The sequence below is a fragment of the Pristiophorus japonicus genome, chromosome 2, assembly GCF_044704955.1.
Source record: "Pristiophorus japonicus isolate sPriJap1 chromosome 2, sPriJap1.hap1, whole genome shotgun sequence".
NCBI lineage: Eukaryota > Metazoa > Chordata > Chondrichthyes > Pristiophoridae > Pristiophorus > Pristiophorus japonicus.
In genome coordinates, this window is record NC_091978.1 from 204,246,634 (window position 1) to 204,266,025 (window position 19,392).

A 19,392-nucleotide genomic window follows, 5' to 3' on the forward strand; every position below is an offset into this window, starting at 1 on the left:
TGCTGGTTTGCGACTGGTAGTGGGCTCTGCTGAGGTCTGCGAAGCATTTGGAGGAAACCACTATTCCGCTAATAATATATTGTCACCATTTCCTTTCAAAATCTTGTGCAGCTTGCCTCAAATGAAAGGGATTCCATTATATCAAAATTAATGAAAAATAAAATGTTTCATTAAAAAGCATAACTGTAATAATTTTCCATCTCAAAAATTATTGTTTTTATGGCAGTTTGCAAGACTGAATATAGGTTATAAAAACAAATTCAGCTAAAAATAAATCCTTAGGCATATTAATGACAATAATTATATTTCTACAATCACTTTAATGAAAGCAATTGCTTATTGGATATTCCATTTATGTGAGCTATATGATTTGGTTAATAGCAACATGATGTTTTGTCTTTAGGGATAGATCTTGACTTTTTGCGATGGTGTTCCAGTTTGGGCGGGAGCCGGACTTGAATCAGCGACTTCGATAGAATTAAAAATCAGGAGAGAGGTAAAGTGGGCTGTCAATTCGTTATCACCTGTTTCACACTATCACACAAAGTCAAGATTACCCCAAGAAGTATATGGGAAAAAGTAACTGCACCCCATGATGTTCATGTTGAGCCATATAGACCAATTTGGTCCCAGATTCTGAGCTAATAGATCTCAGTTAGGGTACAGTAGGTATGTTACAAAAGGATTCAGTTTCACTGGGCTAGGGAGGGAATGTTTGCTTGCTCCTGATCTGTGACTCCTGCTGGTGAATGTCTGTGATGGTGGGTGAGCATAGAATTGGGGGGAGGTTGGAGGGGGTGGGAATCCCAGAAATGCAGGGGAAACATTGTGGATGTCAGGTCAGGGAGAGATCGTGGATATACGGTTGGAGGGACATCGTGGATGAAGGTCCGGGGGGACATCGTGGATGTAAGGTCAAGGGGAGATTGTGAATGGAAGGCCATGGAGAGATCGTGAATGGAATGTCGGGAGGAGATCGTGGATGGAATGTCAGGAGGAGATCGTGGATGGAAAGTCAGGAGCAAATCGTGGATGGAATGTCGGGAGGAGATCGTGGATGGAATGTCAGGAGGAAACATAGAAACAAAGAAAATAGTGTAGAAGTAGGCCATTCGGCCCTTTGAGCCTGCACCGCCATTCAATAAGATCATGGCTGATCATTCCTTCAGTACCCCTTTCCAGCTTTCACTCCATACCCCTTGATTCCCTTAGCCGTAAGGGCCATATCTAACTCCCTCTTGAATATATCCAATGAACTGGCATCAACAACTCTCTGCGGCAGGGAATTCCACAGGTTAACAACTCTCTGAGTGAAGAAGTTTCTCCTCATCTCAGTCCTAAATGGTCTACCCCTTATCCTAAGACTATGTCCCCTGGTTCTGGACTTCCCCAACATCAGGAACATTCTTCCCGCATCTAACCTGTCCGATCCCGTCAGAATCTTATACGTTTCTATGAGATCCCCTCTCATTCTTCTAAATTCCAGTGAATAAAGGCCCAGTTGATCCAGTCTCTCCTCATATGTCAGTCCAGCCATCCCTGGAATCAGTCTGGTGAACCTTCGCTGCACTCCCTCAATAGCAAGAATGTCCTTCCTCAGATTAGGAGACCAAAACTGAACACAATATTCCAGGTGAGGCCTCACTAAGGCCCTGTACAACTGCAGTAAGACCTCCCTGCTCCTATATTCAAATCTCCTAGCTATGAAGGCCAACATACCATTTGCCTTCTTCACCACCTGCTGTGCTTGCATGCCCACTTTCAGTGACTGATGAACCATGACACCCATCTCGTTGCAGGAAATCGTGGATGGAATATTGGGAGGAGATTGTGGATGGAATTTCAGGAGCAGATTGTGGATGGAATGTCGGGAGGAGATTGTGGATGGAATGTCGGGAGATCGTGGATGGAATATCGGGAGGAAAGCATGGATGGAATGTCGGGAGGAGATCGTGGATGGAATGTCGGGAGGAGATCATGGATGTAATGTCGGGAGGAGATCGTGGATGGAATGTCGTGAGGAGATCGTGGCTGGTATGTTGGGGGAAGATCAGATTGCGGGGGGCGGAGGCCTTTTGTGGGAAGGGAAGCAGGTTGGCTCGAGCGAACAGGGGGAAGCATGCCTGCTCATCCTGTCCTACAAGCAGTTCTGGAAAGGCATCTCCCTGCTGCATTCGGCCATTCTCACCACCGTTCAGCTGCCGTGTTTTCTGAGCCTGGGAAACCCAGTCCGCAGCAGTTAAATGTAAAAGTCAGATAAAATTTGATGCATGAGCTTCACCATCATATTTAAATGACTGACCCGCCTCTAGAGAGCATGTTAGTTGCCTTCCCCCCAACTGGAAGTTGGAGGCCGTTGGAGGCGGGTTCAAGTTGAGTTTCCAGTTTTTGAAATTTTAACCCTCCCCCGCCCATCCTGGGGGGTGTTAAAATCCTCCCCTCTGTTTAGGCTCATGTGCAGAATAGCCACTGGAGTGAGTGACCACAGGGTTGCTGGCATCTATGGAACCATACCAGAGCATGAGTTCACACCATCGGGAGAGGAGGGGATATATAAAGGATGGGAGGTCTCTGGGAAAATATTGAAGGATTCCAATTCCATCGTTTATTTTTATGAAGGAAACACACAAAAGACTTTTAAAATTGAAAAAAACATGCTCAGATTTCAGCTGTAAATCAGATTGGACCAGTAAGCCATTACTGTCTACAATTTGTTAAACATTCGGCTTTACTTATGGGACACACACTGAATAATCTTCTCAAGATTTGGAATACTTTTTCTTCCACTTACATTCTTCGCAGCCTCTTGTAGGGTGAGAAGGCTCCAGGGGGGATGGATTTGATTGAGTTTTGCTCCAGACGTCTGTGGAGAAAACATAATTTGCTATTGAAAGTACATTCCTTCAGTAAAACACACAGCAGTGGTGGTCCACACTCAGCCTCTTGTCAACATTCACGTTTACTCAGGCTGCATTACTTGTACTCCTGTTAACATTACTGTGAATCGCCAAACACCAATCACCGTCACCCTTTGTCCAGAAAAAATTTGTCTATTTGAGCTGCAGGGATTAAGTGCCATGTTGTGTATGAAATATAGTTTCCTTTCCTCTAAAAATTAAAACTTAATCAAAGTCGTGTAGTAGTACCAGTTGCTTCTTGCTTATTGAGAGAAGGCTATTTTTTGTTACAGCGACATAACTAAGTGATATCATCATCACAGACAGTCCCTCAAAACGAGGATGACTTGCTTCCACGCCGAAAACAGATGAGTTCACAGGTGTTTCAATGATATTCCGGATCTCGAACTACATCCTGAAGGGTGGAAGATGCCTGTGCGTGGCCGTTGCACCCCAGCCACCACACAGGCTTGACAGAGCTAGGACTTGGTCCAGTGGCAAGGATTAACCAGGACGACTGGAGACCAGCTCTGCTGCATGGACCTAGTGTGCACACATCGCAGTGTGGGCTGGCCCGTGCTGCCCCTCGGCCTGCGCCTCTCCTGGGCCCTGAACTTTTGCCTCTCCTGGGCCCCGATCACATCCCTCTACGAACTCTTGCTGCTCCTTCGTCCCGAACTCGCCGCTCCTACTGCACCTCCCCACGCTGCAATCAGCCGTTGCCCTCCTGCAACAGCACGTGCTGCTCCCTGCAGTGGCACGCCACCAACGCTGCTCCCTCTAATGGCCCCGGCCTGCTGATGGTCTTGCAGGCTGAGACCATATGTTGATATGATTCACTTTATTGTGTTAGGTAATTGGATACAAAGGGAAAACGTCTCCTAAACACTATTTCATGAAAATGCTGGCACTCCCAGTTGTATAGTGTCAACAAAAACAAATGTATAAAAAAGTTTAACACATTAAACTTCCATTGGAGTGTAAGGCCTACTTGCACTCCTTAAATTCTGCCCTCTTGAGCATCCCTGATTTTAATCGCTCAACCATTGGTGGCCGTGCCTTCGGCTGCCTAGGCTCTAAGCTCTGGAATTCCCTCCCGAAACCTCTCTGCCTCTCCACCTCTCTATCCTCCTTTAAGACACTCCTTAAAACTTACCTCTTTGATCAAGCATTTGGTCATCTGTCTTAAATTCTTATGTGGCTCAATATCATTTTGTCTTATAATGCACCTGTGAAGCGCCTTGGGACGTTTTACGATGTTAAAGGCACAATATAAATACAAGGTCTTATTGTTGTTGTGAGGAAAACAATGGCCCGGAATTTCTGGCACTGTTCGCGTCATTTCGCCTTTGAAACTGACCGCAACTTCAGGATTTAGTGCATGCGCAGCATAATGTGGAATAATCAGGTTATCTTGGGACACCCATTGGTAACTTAGGTTACCAAGGTAGTAGTAAGGACTACATCTAACTCCTTTTTGAATATATTTAGTGAATTGGCCTCAACAACTTTCTGTGGTAGAGAATTCCACAGGTTCACCACTCTCGGGGTGAAGAAGTTTCTCCTCATCTCCTCCCCTTATCCTTAGACTGTGACCCTTGTTTCTGGACTTCCCCAACATTGGTAACATTCTTCCTGCATCTAACCTGTCTAAACCCGTCAGAATTTTAAACGTTTCTATGAGATCCCCTCTCATTCTTCTGAACTCCAGTGAATACAAGCCCAGTTGATTCAATCTTTCTTGATATGTCAGTCCCGCCATCCCGGGAATCAGTCTGGTGAACCTTCGCTGCACTCCCTCAATAGCAAGAATGTCCTTCCTCAAGTTAGGAGACCAAAACTGTACACAATACTCAGGTGTGGCCTCAGCAAGGCCCTATACAACTGCAGTAACACCTCCTTGCCCCTGTACTCAAATTCCCTCGCTATGAAGGCTAACATGCCATTTGCTTTCTTAACTGCCTGCTGTACCTGCATGTCAATCTTCAATGACTGATGTACCATGACACCCAGGTCTCGTTGCACCTTCCCTTTTCCTAATCTGTCACCATTCAGATAATAGTCTGTCTCTCTGTTTTTGCCACCAAAGTGGATAACCTCACATTTATCTACATTATACTTTATCTGCCATGCATTTGCCCACTCACCTAACCTATCCAAGTCACTCTGCAGCCTCATAGCATCCTCCTCAAAGCTCACACTTAGTGTCATCTGCAAATTTGGAGATACTACATTTAATCCCCTCGTCTAAATCATTAATGTACAATGTAAACAGCTGGGGCCCCAGCACAGAACCTTGCGGTATCCCACGAGTCACTGCCTGCCATTCTGAAAAGTAACCATTTACTCCTACTCTTTGCTTCCTGTCTGCCAACCAGTTCTCAATCCACGTCAGCACACTACCCCCAATCCCATGTGCTTTAACTTTGCACATTAATCTCTTGTCGAAAGCCTTCTGAAAGTCCAAATATACCACATCAACTGGTTCTCCCTTGTCCACTCTACTGGAAACATCCTCAAAAAATTCTAGAAGATTTGTCAAGCATGATTTCCCTTTCACAAATCCATGCTGACTTGGACCTATCATATCACCTCTTTCAAAATGCGCTGCTATGACATCCTTAATAAACTGATTCCATCATTTTACCCACTACCGATGTCAGGCTGACCAGTCGATAATTCCCTGTTTTCTCTCTCCCTCCTTTTTTAAAAAGTGGGGTTACATTGGCTACCCTCCATTCCATAGGAACTGATCCAGAGTCTATGGAATGTTGGAAAATGACTGTCAATGCATCCGCTATTTCCAAGGCCACCTCCTGAAGTACTCTGGGATGCAGACCATCAGGCCCTGGGGATTTATCGGCCTTCAATCCCATCAATTTCCCCAACACAATTTCCCGACTAATAAGGATTTCTCCAGTTCCTCCTTCTTACTAGACCCTCTGACCCCTTTTATATCCGGAAGGTTGTTTGTGTCCTCCTTAGTGAATACCGAACCAAAGTACTTGTTCAATTGGTCTGCCATTTCTTTGTTGCCAGTTATGACTTCCCCTGATTCTGACTGAAGGGGACCTACGTTTGTCTTTACTAACCTTTTTCTCTTTACATATCTATAGGAGCTTTTGCAGTCCGTTTTAATGTTCCCTGCAAGCTTCTTCTCGTACTCTATTTTCCCTGCCCTCATCAAACCCTTTGTCCTCCTCTGCTGAGTTCTAAATTTTTCCCAGTCCCCGGGTTCTCTGCTATTTCTGGTCAATTTGTATGCCACTTTAATACTATCCCTGATTTCCCTTGATAGCCACGGTTGAGCTACCTTCCCGTTTTTATTTTTACGCCAAACAGGGATGTACAATTGTTGTAGTTCATCCATGCGGTCTCTAAATGTCTGCCATTGCCCATCCACTGTCAACCCCATAAGTATCATTCGCTAATCTATCCTAGCCAATTCACGCCTCATACCTTCAAAGTTACCCTTCCTTAAGTTCTGGACCATGGTCTCTGAATTAACTGTTTCATTCACCATCCTAATGTAGAATTCCACCATATTATGGTCACTCTTCCCCAAGGGGCCTCACACAACGAGATTGCTAATTAATCCTCTCTCATTAGTCTAAGATGGCCTCCCCCCTAGTTGGTTCCTCGACATACTGGTCTAGAAAACCATCCCTTATGCACTCCAGGAAATCATCCTCCACCGTATTGCTTCCAGTTTGGTTAGCCCAATCAATATGCATAATAAAGTCACCCATAATAACTGCTGCACCTTTATTGCATGCACCCCTAATTTCCTGTTTGATGCCCTCCCCAACATCATTATTACTGTTTGGAGGTCTGTACACAACTCCCACGAACATTTTTTGCCCTTTGGTGTTCTGCAGCTCTACCCATATAGATTACACATCATCCAAGCCAATGTCCTTCCTAACTACTGCATTAATCTCCTCTTTAACCAGCAATGCTACCCCATCTCCTTTTCCTTTTATTCTATCCTTTCTGAATGTTGAATACTCTTGGATGTTGAGTTCCCAGCCCTGATCATCCTGGAGCCATGTCTCTGTAATCCCAATCACATCATATCTGTTAACATCTATTTGCACAGTTAATTCATCCACCTTATTACGGATACCCCTTGCATTAAGACACAGAGCCTTCAGGCTTGTCTTTTTAACACACCTTGTCCCTTTAGAATTTTGCTGTAATGTGGCCTTTTTTGTTTTTGCCTTGGGATTCTCTGCCCTCCACTTTTACTATTCTCCTTTCTATCTTTTGCCTCTGTCTCCCTTTTATTTCCCTCTGCCTCCCTGCATAGGTTCCCATCCTCCTGCCATATTAGTTTAACTCCTCCCCAACAGCACTAGCAAACACCCCGCCTAGGACATTGGTTCCGGTCCTGCCCAGGTGTAGACCGTCCGGTTTGTACTGGTCCCACCTCCCCCAGAACCAGTTCCAGTGCCACAGGAATTTGAATCGCTCCCTTCTGCACCACTCCGCAAGCCACGTATTCATCTGAGCTATCCTGCGACTCCTACTCTGACTAGCATGTGGCAGTGGTAGTAATCCTGAGATTACTACCTTTGAGGTCCTACTTTTTAATTTAGCTCCTAGCTCCCTAAATTCGTCTCGTAGGACCTCATCCCATTTTTTACCTATATCGTTGGTACCTATGTATACAACAACAACTGGCTGTTCACCCTCCCTTTTCAGAATGTCCTGCACCCGCTCCGAGACATCCTTGACCCTTGCACCAGGGAGGCAACATACCATCCTGGAGTCTCGGTTGCGGCCGCAGAAACGCCTATCTATTCCCCTTACAATCGAATCCCCTATCACTATTGCTCTCCCACTCTTTTTCCTGCCCTCCTGTGGAGCAGAGCCAACTACGGTGCCATGAACTTGGCTGCTGCTGCCCTCCCCTGATGAGTCATCCTCCTCAACAGTACCCAAAAATCCATGGGTCTCCTGTTGCAATCCTGCTGTAACTATGATGGGAGTGCACTGGAAGGGTCAGCTATTAGGCTGAGTTCATTACACACTGGGTCCTGGCCGAATATCAGAGCTTCCTCAGGTCTCGTCAAGGGAGCAACCTTCACCCTCTACAAGGCCACCAGTACCAGAGTGGGTATAGCCAGGAGCAGGGATTCCGGAAATTGAGAGTTTACAGCTCTGGTCTCCTTACCTCAGGAAGGATATACTTGTTTTAGAGGCGGTGCAACAAAGTTTCACTAAATTGATTCTTGGGATGAGAGGGCTGTCCTATGAGGAGAGATTGAGTAAAATGGGCCGATACTCTCTGGGGTTTGGAAGAATGAGAGGTGATCTAATTGAAAGGTATTAAATTCCTAGAAGGCTTGATAGGGTAGATGCTGAAAGGCTGTTTCTTTTGGCTGCAGAGGATAGAACTAGGGGTCATAGTCTGAGAAGAAGGGTTTGGCCAACTTGGATCGATATACCGCCTTTAATAGAAACATAGAAAATAGGTGCAGGAGTAGGCCATTTGGCCTCGGGACCGAGGCCGTTTCAGATTTTGCGTTTTGCCGGACTTTGTAAAGTCTTTCTGACGACACGAATCCGGAAACACCTGAGCCCAGGTTCTGGTATTTCTGGATTTCGGAACGTCAGAAAGGTGGGGCGGGGCGGGTGGGGGTAGAGGGGGGTTGCTCGTTGACGTGGAGTTGTTCGCGCGGAGCCCTGCCGCCATGGATATGTTCGGGTGAGGCCCCGCCACCGTGGTGATGTTCGCGGGGCCCCACCGCCGTGGAGATGTTCGGGCGGGGCCCCACCGCCGTGGAGAAGTTCCTTGTCTGGCCCGAGGTAGGTGGGGCCGGGCAGTCGAGGTAAAGGGGAGGGAGGGAGGCCGGGACGAGGTCGGGCCCCGTGAATTCGGGGCAAGCGAAATTGTGGCGGGCGCAGTCGTAGCGAAGTCGGGCCGGGGAGAAGTCGGTTCGCCGAGGCAGGGGGAGTGCGGATATCGGAACATTTTCCTGTTTCCGGATGACCCCGCCAAGGATCGGCCCGGTGTCCGGAATCTGGAACATTCTGGATTCCGGAACTCCGGATTTTAGAGGTCGAACCTGTACCCCATTCCAGCTTTCTCTCCAGACTCCTTGATCCCTTTAGCCGTCAGGGCCACATCTAACTCCCTTTTGAATATATCTAACGAACTGGCCTGAACAACTTTCTGCGGTAGAGAATTCCACAGGTTCACAATTCTCTGAGTGAAGAAGTTTCTCCTCATCTCGGTCCTAAATAGCTTACCCCTTATCCTTAGACTGTGTCCCCTGGTTCTGGACTTCCCCAACATCGGGAACATTCTTCCTGCATCTAACCTGTCCAATCCCGTCAGAATTTTATATATTTCTATGAGATCCTCGCTCATTCTTCTAAATTCCAGTGAATATAAGCCCAGTCTTTCTTCATATTTCAGTCCTGCCATCCCGGGAATCTGTTTGGTGAACCTTTGCTGCACTCCCTCAATAGCAAGAATGTCCTTCCTCAGATTAGGAGACCAAAACTGTACACAATATTCAAGGTGTGGCCTCACCAAGGCCCTGTGCAACTGCAGTAAGAACTCCCTTCTCCTATACTTAAATCCCCTAGCTATGAAGGCCAACATGCCATTTGCCATCTTCACTGCCTGCTGTACCTGCATGCCAACTTTCAATGATTGATGTACCATGACACCCAGGTCTCGTTGCGTCTCCCCTTTTCCTAATCTGTCACCATTCAGATAATATTCTGCCTTCCTGTTTTTGCCATCAAAGTGGATAACCTCACATTTATCAACAGTATTCTGTATCTGTCATGCATTTACCCACACATCTAACCTCTCCAAGTACCCTGCAGCCTCTTAGCATCCTCCTCACAGCTCACACTGCTACCCAGCTTAGTGTCATCTGCAAATTTGGAGATATTACATTCAATTCCTTCGTCTAGATCATTAATGTATATTGTAAATAGCTGGGGTCCCAGCACTGAACCCTGCGTACCCCACTAGTCACTGCCTGCCATTCTGAAAAGGACCCGTTTATTTCTACTCTTTGCTTCCTGTCTGCCAACCAGTTGTCTATCCACGTCAATATATTTCCCCCAATACCATGTGCTTTAATTTTGCACACTAGTCTCTTGTGTGGGACCTTTTCAAAAGCCTTTTGAAAGTCCAAATACACCACATCCACTGGTTCTCCCTTGTCCACTCTACTAGTTACATCCTCAAAAAATTCTAGAAGAGTTGTCAAGCATGATTTCGCTTTCATAAATCCATGCTGACTTGGACTGATCCTGTCACTGCTTTCCAAATGCGCTGCTATTACATCTTTAATAATTGATTCCAACATTTTCCCTACTACCGATGTCAGGCTAACCGGTCTATAATTCCCTGTTTTTTCTTTGATGTTCTGCAGCTCCACTCATATAGATTCCAAATCATCCAAGCTAATGTCCTTCCTAATGTAGCAAAGTGTCCCAAGGCGCTTAACAAGAGCGATATTAATAAAAACATTTTTGGCACCGAGCAACAGAAGGAGATATCAAGACAGATGGCCAAAAGCTTGGTCAGAGAGGTAGGTTTTAAGGAGCATCTTAGGAGGAGAAAGAGGTAGAGAGATGTCGAGGTTTAGGGAGGCAATTCCAGAGCTTAGGGTCAAGTTAGCTGAAAGCATGACCACCAATGGTGGAGCGATTAAAATCGTGATGCGCAAGAGGCAAGGAATTGGAGGAGCGCAGAGATTTCAGAGGCTTAGGGCTGGAGAAGGTTACAGGGATAGGCAGGGGCAAGGCCATGGAGGGTTTTGAAAACAAGGATGAGGATTTTAAAATTGAGATGTTGTCGGGCCTGGAGCTAGTATATTGTGTTCCTAACACAGATGAGACTGCACACAGGGAGGTTAAATAACAAGTTCCTCAGTCTTTATTAAGACACTCCAGAGTGAGAAACAGGCCTTAGGGGCCAGCTTATATACAGTGCTCCCAAGGGATGCTGGGATCCCTTGGGACTTCAGGGGATGCACTCCTTGGTGGCGGAACATGGGAGTGCATGCTTTACATATACACAACATCACTCCCCCCCCCAAAGTCAAGTTGAAAACTATTTACAAGGTGAGGCGGTCGGGAGCCTTTCTTTCCCTGGTGGGCCGCCTCGGTACAAATGTCTGTTCTGGTGTGTTGGCTGTGCCCTCGCTGGGCTGGCGTGTTGTTGGCCCTGCAGGGCTGCTGGGTGAGCCTGGCCTTGCTGGGCTGTTGGGCGTGATGGGTTCGATTTCCTGGTCCGGGGTGGTGTCGTTGATCCTTTGAGTGTGTGTTGTGGGCTCGAAAAAGGTGGTGTCTGCTGTGGGTTGTTTAGGGCAGTCTGTGAACCTCAGCCACATTTGGTCCAGGTGCTTTCTGCAAAGTTGTCCATTGTCTAGTTTGACTACAAACACCTTACTCCCTTCTTTAGCTATCACCGTGCCCGCGATCCACTTGGGACCATGTCCATAGTTGAGCACATACACAGGGTCATTCAGATCAATTTCCCGTGAGACAGAGGCGCGGCCATTGTTTACATTTTGTTGCTGCCACCTGCTCTCTACCTGATCATGTAGGTTGGGGTGAACCAGCGAGAGTCTGGTTTTAAGTGTCCGTTTCATGAGTAGCTCAGCCGGGGGCAGCCCTGTGAGCGAGTGGGATATCGTGTGGTAGCTGAGCAGTACTCGGGACAGGCAGGTTTGGAGTGAGCCTTCCGTGACTCATTTAAGGCTCTGTTTGATGGTTTGTACTGTCCGCTCTGCCTGCCCATTGGAGACTGGTTTAAACGGGGCCAAGGTGACATGTTTGATCCCATTGCGGGTCATGAATTCTTTAAATTCGGCACTGGTGAAACATGGCCCGTTGTCACTGACCAGTGTGTCAGGCAGGTCGTGGGTGGCAAACATGGCCCTCAGGCTTTCAATGGTGGCGGTGGCGGTGCTTCCCGACCTTATTTCACATTCAATCCATTTTGAAAAAGCATCCACCACCACCAGGAACATTATACCGAGAAACGGACCCACATGATCGACATGGATCCTTGACCAAGGTTTGGAGGGCCAGGACCACAAACTTAGTGGCGCCTCTCTGGACGCGTTGCTCAACTGAGCACACACGCTGCATTGCCGTACACAGGACTCTAAGTCAGAGTCTATACCGCGCCACCATACGTGGGATCTGGCTATCGCTTTCATCATTACTATACCCGGGTGTGTGCTGTGGAGATCCGAGATGAACGTCTCCCTGCCCTTTTTGGATAGCACTACACGGTTACCCCACAACAGGCAGTCTGCCTGAATGGACAGCTCGTCCTTTCGCCGCTAGAACGGCTTGATTAGCTCTTGCATTTCAACGGGAATGCTGACCCAGCTCCCATGCAGTACACAGTTTTTTACTAGGGACAGCAGAGGATCTTGGCTGGTCCAAGTCTTAATCTGGCGTGCCGTGACAGGTGATTTATCATTTTCAAACGCTTCCATGACCATCAACAAGTTTGCAGGCTCCACCATTTCCACCCCTGTGGTGGGCAATGGTAGCCGACTGAGAGCATCCGCACAGTTCTCGGTGCCTGGCCTGTAGCGGATGGGATAGTTATACACTGATAGCGCGAGTGCCCATCTTTGTATGTGGGCTGAGGCATTAGTATTTATCCCCTTGTTTTCAGCGACTGGGATATGAGGGGCTTGTGATCAGTTTCCAGCTTAAATTTGAGGCCAAACAGGTACTGATGCATTTTCTTTACCCTGAACACACATGCTAATGCCTCTTTCTCAATCATGCTGTCGTCCCTCTCGGCCTTTGACAAGCTCCTGGAGGCATAGGCGACAGGTTGCAAATTCCCCGCAACGTTAGCTTGTAAATACATACCCGACTCTATACGACGACACATCACATGCTAGCACAAGTCTTTTACAAGGATTATACAATACAAGCAGCTTGTTGGAGCATAAAATGCTTCTGCCTTTCTCAAAAGCAATTACTTGTTTTTTTCCCATAACCAGTTCTCACTTTACGCAATAACACATGTCGGGGCTCTAAGAGGGTGCTTAACTCCGGTAGGAAGTTACCAAAATAGTTGAGGAGTCCCAGGAACGACTGCAGCTCCGTGACGTTCTATGGCCTAGGTGCATTCCTGATAGCCTGTCTTGGTGTCTGTGGGCCGAATGCCGTCCGCCGCGATCTTTTTCCCCAAAAACTCCACTTCTGTTGCCACGAAAATGCATTTTGACCTCTTTAGCCATAGCCCTATGCGATCCAGTTGCTGGAGGACCTCCTCCAGGTTTTGTAGGTGCTCGACGGTGTCCCAACCCGTGACCAATATGTCATCCTGAAAAACCACCGTGCGTGGTACCGACTTGAGTAGGCTCTCCATGTTTCTCTGGTAGATCGCTGCAGCCGACCGAATTCCAAACGGGCATCTGTTGTAGATGAACAGTCCCTTGTGCGTGTTGATGCAGGTGAGGCCCTTCGAAGACTCCTCCAGCTCCTGCGTCATGTAGGCTGAAGTCAGGTCGAGCTTGGTGAACGTCTTGCCTCCTGCCAGCGTCGCAGATAGGTCGTCTACCTTAGGTAGCGGGTATTGGTGCTGTAGCGAGAAACGATTAATAGTTATTTTATAATTGCCGCAAATCCTGACCGTGCCATCACTTTTGAGTACTGGAACAATCGGGCTGGCCCACTCGCTGAATTCCACTGGGGAGATGATGCCCTCGCGTTGCAGCCTGTCCAGCTTGATCATGTGAGGTACCGCTCGCACCTTTTGGTGAATGGGTCGTGCCTCTGGGACCAAGTGGATCCGCACCTTCCCCCCGGAAAAGTTTCCAATGCCTGGCTCAAAAAGGGAAGGAAATTTGTTCAGAACCTGGGTACATGAGGCCTCATCGACATGTGATAGCGCTTGGATGTCATCCCAGTTCCAGCAGATTTTTCCCAGCCAGCTCCTTCCAAGCAGGGTGGGGCCATCGCCCAGGACAATCCAGAGTGGCAGTTCGTGTCACCGTGCCCTCGTAGGTGACCTTGACCATGGTGTTGCCCAGGACAGTGATAAGCTCTTTGGCGTACGTTCTCAGTTTCGTGTGGATGGGGCTCAAGGCTGTTCTTGTTGCATCACAGTCTCTCAAACATCTTTTTACTCATGATGGATGGGCTAGTGCCAGTGTCCAGTTCCATGGCTACGGGTAAGCTATTCAATTTTACATTTAGCATCATAGGTGGACATTTTGTCGAAAATGTGTGCATCCCATGTACTTCAGCATCTGCCTCCTCTCTCTCAGGCTCGAAATTACTTTGATCCACCATGGACCGATCTTCCTCTGCCACGTGGTGGTTAGCAGGTTTTGCAGAGCTTGCAGCTCATTTGCAAGCTCGTTGGAGGTGCCCCATTGTTCCACAGCTCTTGCAAACATTCCCTTTGAAGCAGCATGAATAGGCTGAATGGAAGCCTCCACAATGCCAACAAGGTATGAATTGCCTTGCATTCATCCTTTGTTGCGGACTCTGAGACATCTGGCTCACCTGAGGCCAGCTGGCAGTTGCAGACTCGTGGTTTCTGCCCTGTACATTTCTGCTCGCAAACACAGTTCCAGTTAATTTATGAACATTGCTAGCACTTGTGTGCTGATAGATTTGTTTGGTGTTATCACTGGTGGACATAAAATGCCTGTGCTATCGCAATGGCCTTACTGAGGGTCGGTGTCTCCAGTCAAAAGTTTTCGTAGGATGGTCTCGTGGCCAATGCCCAGTACAAAAAAGTCTCTGAGCATTTGCTCCAGGTAGCCATCAAACTCACATTGACCTGCAAGTCGCCTTAGCTCGGTGACGTAGCTCACCACTTCCTGACCTTCAGATCGCTGGCATGTGTAGAACCGATACCTCGCCATCAGCATGCTCTCCCTCGGGTGAAGATGCTCTCGAACCAGTGTACACAGCTCCTCATCCGACTTATCTGTGGGTTTCACCAGAGGCAGAAGATTCTTCATGAGGCTGTAGGTCGGTGCTCCGCAGAACGTGAGGAGGACCGCTCTCCTTTTGGCAGCGCGTCCTTCTCCGTCCAGCTCGTTGGCTACAAAGTACTGGTCTAGCCGTTCGACATAGGCTTCCCAGTCCTCACCCGCCGAGAACTTCTCCAGGATGCCCACAGTTTGCTGCATCTTTGTGTTGGATTTGTATACTTGTCGCCAGTTATTGTGTTCCTAACACAGATGAGAATGCACACAGGGAGTTTAAAGTAACAGTGACCTCAGTCTTTATTAAGACACTCCCTTGGGACTTCAGGGGATGCACTCCCTGGTGGTGAAACATGGGAGTGCATGCTTTACAGATACACAACCGCGACAATGTTAGAGTCAGGCAATGTTACGGAGGTGGAAGTAGGTAGTCTTAGTAATGGAATGGATATGTGGTCAGAAACTTATCTTGGGGTCAAAAACAACACCAAGGTTGTGAACGGTGTGGTTCAGCTTCAGACAGTTGCCAGAGATGGAAACGGTGGCCAGCGAATGGAGTTTGTGGAATTTAGAACAGAGGTGAGGAGAAATTTCTTCAATCAGTGAATTGTGAATCTTTGGAATTGTCTACCTCAGAGGGCTGTGGATGCTCAGTCCATGAGTATATTCAAGATTGAGGACAATAGATTTTTGGGTGCTAAGGGAATCAAGGGATAAGGTGGGAAAGTGAAGTTGATGTAGAATTTCAACCACAATCTTACTGAATGGCAGAGCAGGCTCAATGAGTTGTATGGCCGACTCCTGCATCTATTTCTTACATTCTTATGTTCCAATAACCTCGACCTTCAAAGGAACCTGCCAAATTGATGGCAGTGATGAACTTGGTGACAGCATGGTGGAAGTGGGGCCACAAGTTCCTAGGTCATGGCATGGACCCCAGAGATTTTAAAGGCCCTAATTTATTTTTTAACATAGTTTTCAGGGCCATAAATTCATCATTTTGGGAGGGATATCCTGACGCCAGAGCCCCTTCCCGCCACTCCAACAGGATCCTGCCACATCCACTGCAGTTTTTGGCTTCCCCAGTGGGCAGACTGGCCTTCCAGATGTGTCACTATGGGTAAATCCTGCCTGTCTGGGCAATGATTTCAGAGACCCCTGATTGATAAGGTCCTCCCCTCCTCCGAATGCTGAAACCTGCGATTCCCGACACTCCAGCCTCCTCATGAACTAATAATCTATGGCGGTGTCAGTGGCAGGTGTGTTCTGCTAATTACATCCTGATGAACAGCTGACAGATTTTCAGCTTCAATCTTTCCAGCTGTTTATTGCTTCAGTAAAGCTGGAATTGTCCACCTTCCACAATGGAGAAAAATCAAGGCCTTTTGACATTCTCTCGGTTGCTGGACTACCTTTTTAAATATAGTTTTTTCTTTTCAATTTATCCCCCTGATTCTCCCCTTCCTTCTTGTCTCCATAAGGTGGGAACTCATTCTAGATTATTGTTGAAATGATGGCAATCCTCTTCATGTGCATAGTGCTGACTCTTCATGTGCATAGTGCTGACAGATTATCCATCCAAGAGTGCCATTACAGTCAAACCCAATCTGCAATTCCATACAGGTGCACTTCAAACCATGGGAGGCTGGCGTCACTCAATAATATGTTGTAAATATTCAATAGTTTTCAGCCATTCATGGTAGGGTTGCCAACTCTGGTGGTGGCATTCCTAGAGGTATGATCACGACATCCTGACTACATGATGCCTGACCATGTGATGCTTGGTCACATGACATTGGATCACGTGACACATGTTCACATGACTTCTGCAAATGTTCTTGCATTTACCTTCTAAAGGTTGGGTTCCACTGTCGTTGAGTATTTTTGCTTGTGGTTTCTGTTCTGCGACAATTTCCAAGAGCCAGGAAGCCACTAGTGAGCAGGTGAAGTGGGGAAACCAAGGAACACCCTTATTGTAAAGACCCCACATTTCAGAGTACCCCTCCCCTCCCAATATCAGAGTGCCCCTTGATTTCAGAGACCCCTGATTGATGAGATTCTCCCCTCCTCCGAACGCTGAAACCCGCGATTCCCGACACTGCAGCCTCCTCTACGCAGTCGCGGCTCTCTGGGGGTGACGTCACTGAGCCGCTGGTTTCGCTAACAGTAGCCAGTGACTTCACAAAGCTGGGGGAGGGGCACTGCTGCGGGAAATTTAAATGGCTGAATCTCCCGGGCTGCTGGAGGCAGTGCTCGGGGAGGGATCCCCTGATACCAGGAAACTTCTGCTCATTCCAACAGGCGGTTGGGAACCCTAATTCATGGTGGCACATCCCTGTTGCTATAGACCATTGAAAAACATGGTCTTAATGGGTCCAACTGCATACTCCTGGCTCCCTTTGTAGACTGAGATTCATTGAGGTACATACAAGTCAAACTTCCCGAAAGGATTCAACAACAGATTCCAATTGAAAGACTATGGAGATTACAAGAGGTACCCGAACTTCTAAAATTCTACAGTACAGTTAATCCTTTTCATTTCCTTGCCTATGTCAGGGAGGCTTATGATCCAGCTGCCATAATATAAGTAACACTTTATCAAGGTAGCTTGCTGATTCTTGTACTGTGCAGATTTAATTTGGTTAATTTTAAAAATATAGCCAGGTAGGCCAATGACATACCCAACCAGTCTTTTGGTGGCAACTGGTTATCATTTGATAATCGTTGCTCAAGACAATCACAAGTTAAATATATTTGACAATGTTTATCTGCTCTTCTCCCCAATTCCTGACCTAACACAGTACCTGCTGGCATTGCCGGGTCTGTTTTTGTAAGGTTTATCCAGAGATAATGGTGCCTTACTCACATCACTTGATACGATGAAAGAGCCAATGAAACAAAAACATTGGACCCTGGCTCCAATTACAACACTACAAAGGATTCCAATAATGCAAGACCTATTTCTCTGCAAGCCAAATTAAATTCATATGTTTCTCTCTTCTGCAAATCTTCAATCTTCACCTTATCTGCCTGAAATCAGCTAGTTTTCCACAACACACCCTCGCATTTATCCATCTGAGAATAATGTAATTACACATGTTCCCAGATACCAGCACATGGATAGGAATTAGCATGAACGTAATCAAACCGCATGGAAAGAAAATCCCTTCCCCTCTCGTCACCCCTTGTTCCTGATGTAACCCATTAAAGTCTAAGAATCAAGCAGTTTTCCATGCAATTACAAACTGGGTAACAGGAACAGTTCTTGTCATAATTATCAGCTGGGACGTGCCTGCTCGCCCTGAACATTCTTAGCTGCAATGGTGACGATGCCCCACTAATGTTGGCAGGGACACTGTTATTTTACCAAGGCTCGTTCACCCATCGACCCTGTGCTCACTGGCCTACATTGGCTCCCGGCCTGGTAACGCCTCAATTAGAAAATTCTCATCTGTGTTTTCAAATCCCTCCATGATCTCGCCCCTCCCTATCTCTGTAACCTCCTCCAGCCCCAACACCCCACCCCACCGCACCCCCCCCCCACCCCCGAGATATCTGCACTCCTCCAATGCTGGCCTCTTACACACCCCTGATTTTAATCGCTCCACCACTAGCGACTATGCCATCAGTTGCCTAGGCCCTGAACTTTGGAATTCCCTCCCTAAACCTCTCTGCCTCATACTTCTCTCTCCCTCGTTAAGACGCTTTTTAAAACCTACCTCTTTGACCAAGCTTTTGGTCATCTGTCCTAATATCTCCTTATGTGGCTTGGTGTCAAATTTTATCTGATAACGCTCCTATGAAGTGCCTTGGGACGTTTTATTACTTTAAAGGTGCTATATAAATGCAAGTTGTTGTTGTTGTTATTTTATATTCTTTTCCCTTTTAAGCTACTTTTACACTACACAAGACCCACATTGGTGCCGCTGTCTCCAGAGACATTGGGTCTCGTGCAGCTGGCTGCAAGCCAAATGTAAAACTGCTGGGATAAAGACAGAAAGCACTGGAAACATCAAGCCGGTCAGACATTATCTGTGAAGAGTGGAAGGTGGAGTTAACGTCTCTGGTCGGTGTCCTATCGGCTGTGACGAGAGATCGGCGACCTGAAATGTTAACCCCACCTAGGGGGCCCAACACCTGTTTGAGGCATCCTTCCCAGAACTGGGCTGCCTTGAACACATCTGGCGTGGACCTCTATTGGCCACTTTTAGAAAGGTAAGTTTCTTTTTAAATACTCCTCTCAACTCCACAGCCGTCTCAAAGACCGTTACCGGCCTCCTTCAGGTCGCCCTATCTCTCTCCCTCTCCCATTACCAATCAGCTCTTCCTTTACTCATGATTGCTCCCTCCCCCTTTCCAATCAGCTTCTTCCCTTCCGATCACCTCCCCTCCCTCACAGAACCTTCCTGAAGGCTGTTGCGAGGGAGGCAGCCAGCTCAACTTCGTCCTTGTGGAACTGGTGAACTGCCTTTTGTTGCCCGATTGGCGTCCGCGGCACTCCAGCAATAGGCTAATTAAGACCGAAGACCAATTTTGCGTGAGCCTTG

General features: G+C 47.3%; 1 protein-coding gene across 3 annotated transcripts in view; it reads right to left on the reverse strand.

Annotated features, from left to right (window-relative positions):
* The window catches only part of slit2 (slit homolog 2 (Drosophila)), an 850,855-nt gene that overhangs the window by 454,246 nt on the left and 377,217 nt on the right, over positions 1-19,392 (reverse strand). For all 3 annotated transcript variants that reach the window (XM_070870756.1, XM_070870755.1, XM_070870754.1), the window contains exon 10: positions 2,792-2,863. In XM_070870756.1, the coding sequence (XP_070726857.1) occupies positions 2,792-2,863 (72 nt within the window). The remainder of the gene's footprint in view (positions 1-2,791; positions 2,864-19,392) is intronic.